The 1566-nt window shown below is 59.8% G+C and overlaps 1 protein-coding gene across 1 annotated transcript in view; it reads left to right on the top strand.

The window, feature by feature from the left end:
- Window positions 1–1328, top strand: part of AEN (apoptosis enhancing nuclease) — a 4593-nt gene extending 3265 nt beyond the window's left edge. Inside the window, exon 3 of the mRNA XM_015569114.1 lies at window positions 5–1328. Within this exon, the coding sequence (XP_015424600.1) occupies window positions 5–151 (147 nt within the window). The 3' untranslated portion in view covers window positions 152–1328. The remainder of the gene's footprint in view (window positions 1–4) is intronic.
- Window positions 1329–1566: the final 238 nt, after the last annotated feature.

The following is a 1566-nucleotide window of genomic DNA, read 5'->3' as shown; positions in this document are numbered from 1 at the left end:
GGAGGCCAGCCGCCTCTGGACCCGGCCCGAGGACAGGCAGCCTGACAACAGTGTGGACGTGGAGGAGTACATGCAGGACCAGTACTGGCCCGAGGACCTGGGCCCGGGCTCCAGCGGGGGGCAGGGGGCGACGCAGGACAGGAGGGCGTGAGGGGGGAGAGGCGTGGGGTGGCCTCCAGTCAGGAGTGCCCAGGCGGGCACTGGGCATGTCACCTGGTCTGAGGAGTGGGGATCGTCTGTCCTGACTTCCGTTCCTGACTCGCAGCCCTCTTTCCAGGCTGTAGTCACCCCTCAGCCCCTGGTTTTGCTGATGGCACTTTATAGACGCCATGAATGTCAGGTGGACCAGCTACAGCCCCGTGGGAGCAGGGTCGGTGCCAAGGGACTGTCCCTGGCTGTCACTTCCCGCCCCCGGGAGGAGTGGGGTGCATGTCCGTGGGGCAGTGGTGAGGGAGCCCGCCCTCCTTCAGGCACTTTGGTTGGTAATCACCGTGGTGGCTGGGTTTTCCCCAAATTTCACCCCCCACCCGTTTCCTTGTTCACTAAGGGGCGATTTGGGGCACTGGGGTCGCTGAAAGCTCAGGTCATACAGACCTTTGAGCCCCTACGTTGCTTGTCCCTGTCACTTTGTAGCTTTGAGACCTTAGGCAGCTGTGTGGCTTCACTCTGGAGCCGGTCACATGGGGACAATGGTACGACCTACCTGAGGGTTATGAGGACAGAATGCCCACACGCAGCACGGTGCCCGGCACACGCAGCCCTGGTCCATGTGAGTGGCTGTTTTCCCCGAAGGATCAGTTTCAGCCTCTTCAGGGTGACGCCCCCAGTGGAAGGACTTTGGCCCGGCCCAGGGTTAACTGTCCTCGCTCGGCTGCTCCAGCAGGTGGGGCAGGACCCTACGTGGTGAGGGCATCACGTGGAGGTTCAGGGTTCTCGCCGCTCTCACGGCCGGGTGACCCGAGTGTCATCTGCGTCCCTCTGCTGTATGCGGAGGTGATGGTGGCTGCCCGTGTGGGTCTGAGCAGAGCCGCAGGGCCAGGAGGGAGACCCACAGCCACACTATGTGACCTGGGCTGCAGGGCAATCCGTCACCGTTTCCTTTCCGTCTGCAGTGCAGGGAATGGCTGAGTCATGGACACAACTGGCCCGGCTCCAGGGCTGTGTTCTGGATTCCTCAAAAGTCTAGACGCACAGCTGGGCAGTAACTTCTGTTCCTCTGCCTGTGGGTGGAGGGAGAGGAAGCTGTTACTGGTGTTCTAGAAATGGACTGGGTTCTGAGTCCGCATGGCTGCAGCACTGCTCTGGAATAAACCTCAATTGGAAAAGCGGGTGAAGTTGCCTTTTTGTGACTTAAATGGCGGGGAGGGGGAGGTGGCTTATGGAGGGATGGGGGTGGTGCTGGGACGCCCAGTCTTGCTGGGAGCTTTGGCCCTCACGGTGGGCAGCTTTCACGACGATGCTTGGGAGGTGGTGGTAAGAACATGAGAGCTATGGAATTTATACCGTATACATACGTGAAGCATTTTATAACTGCCCCATTAAAGAGCACAAGTTTTACTTATAAAA

Source organism: Myotis davidii, unplaced genomic scaffold (assembly GCF_000327345.1).
Source record: "Myotis davidii unplaced genomic scaffold, ASM32734v1 scaffold164, whole genome shotgun sequence".
NCBI lineage: Eukaryota > Metazoa > Chordata > Mammalia > Chiroptera > Vespertilionidae > Myotis > Myotis davidii.
Note: the sequence above shows the minus strand (reverse complement) of the source record. Positions and strands in the feature narration are given on the sequence as shown.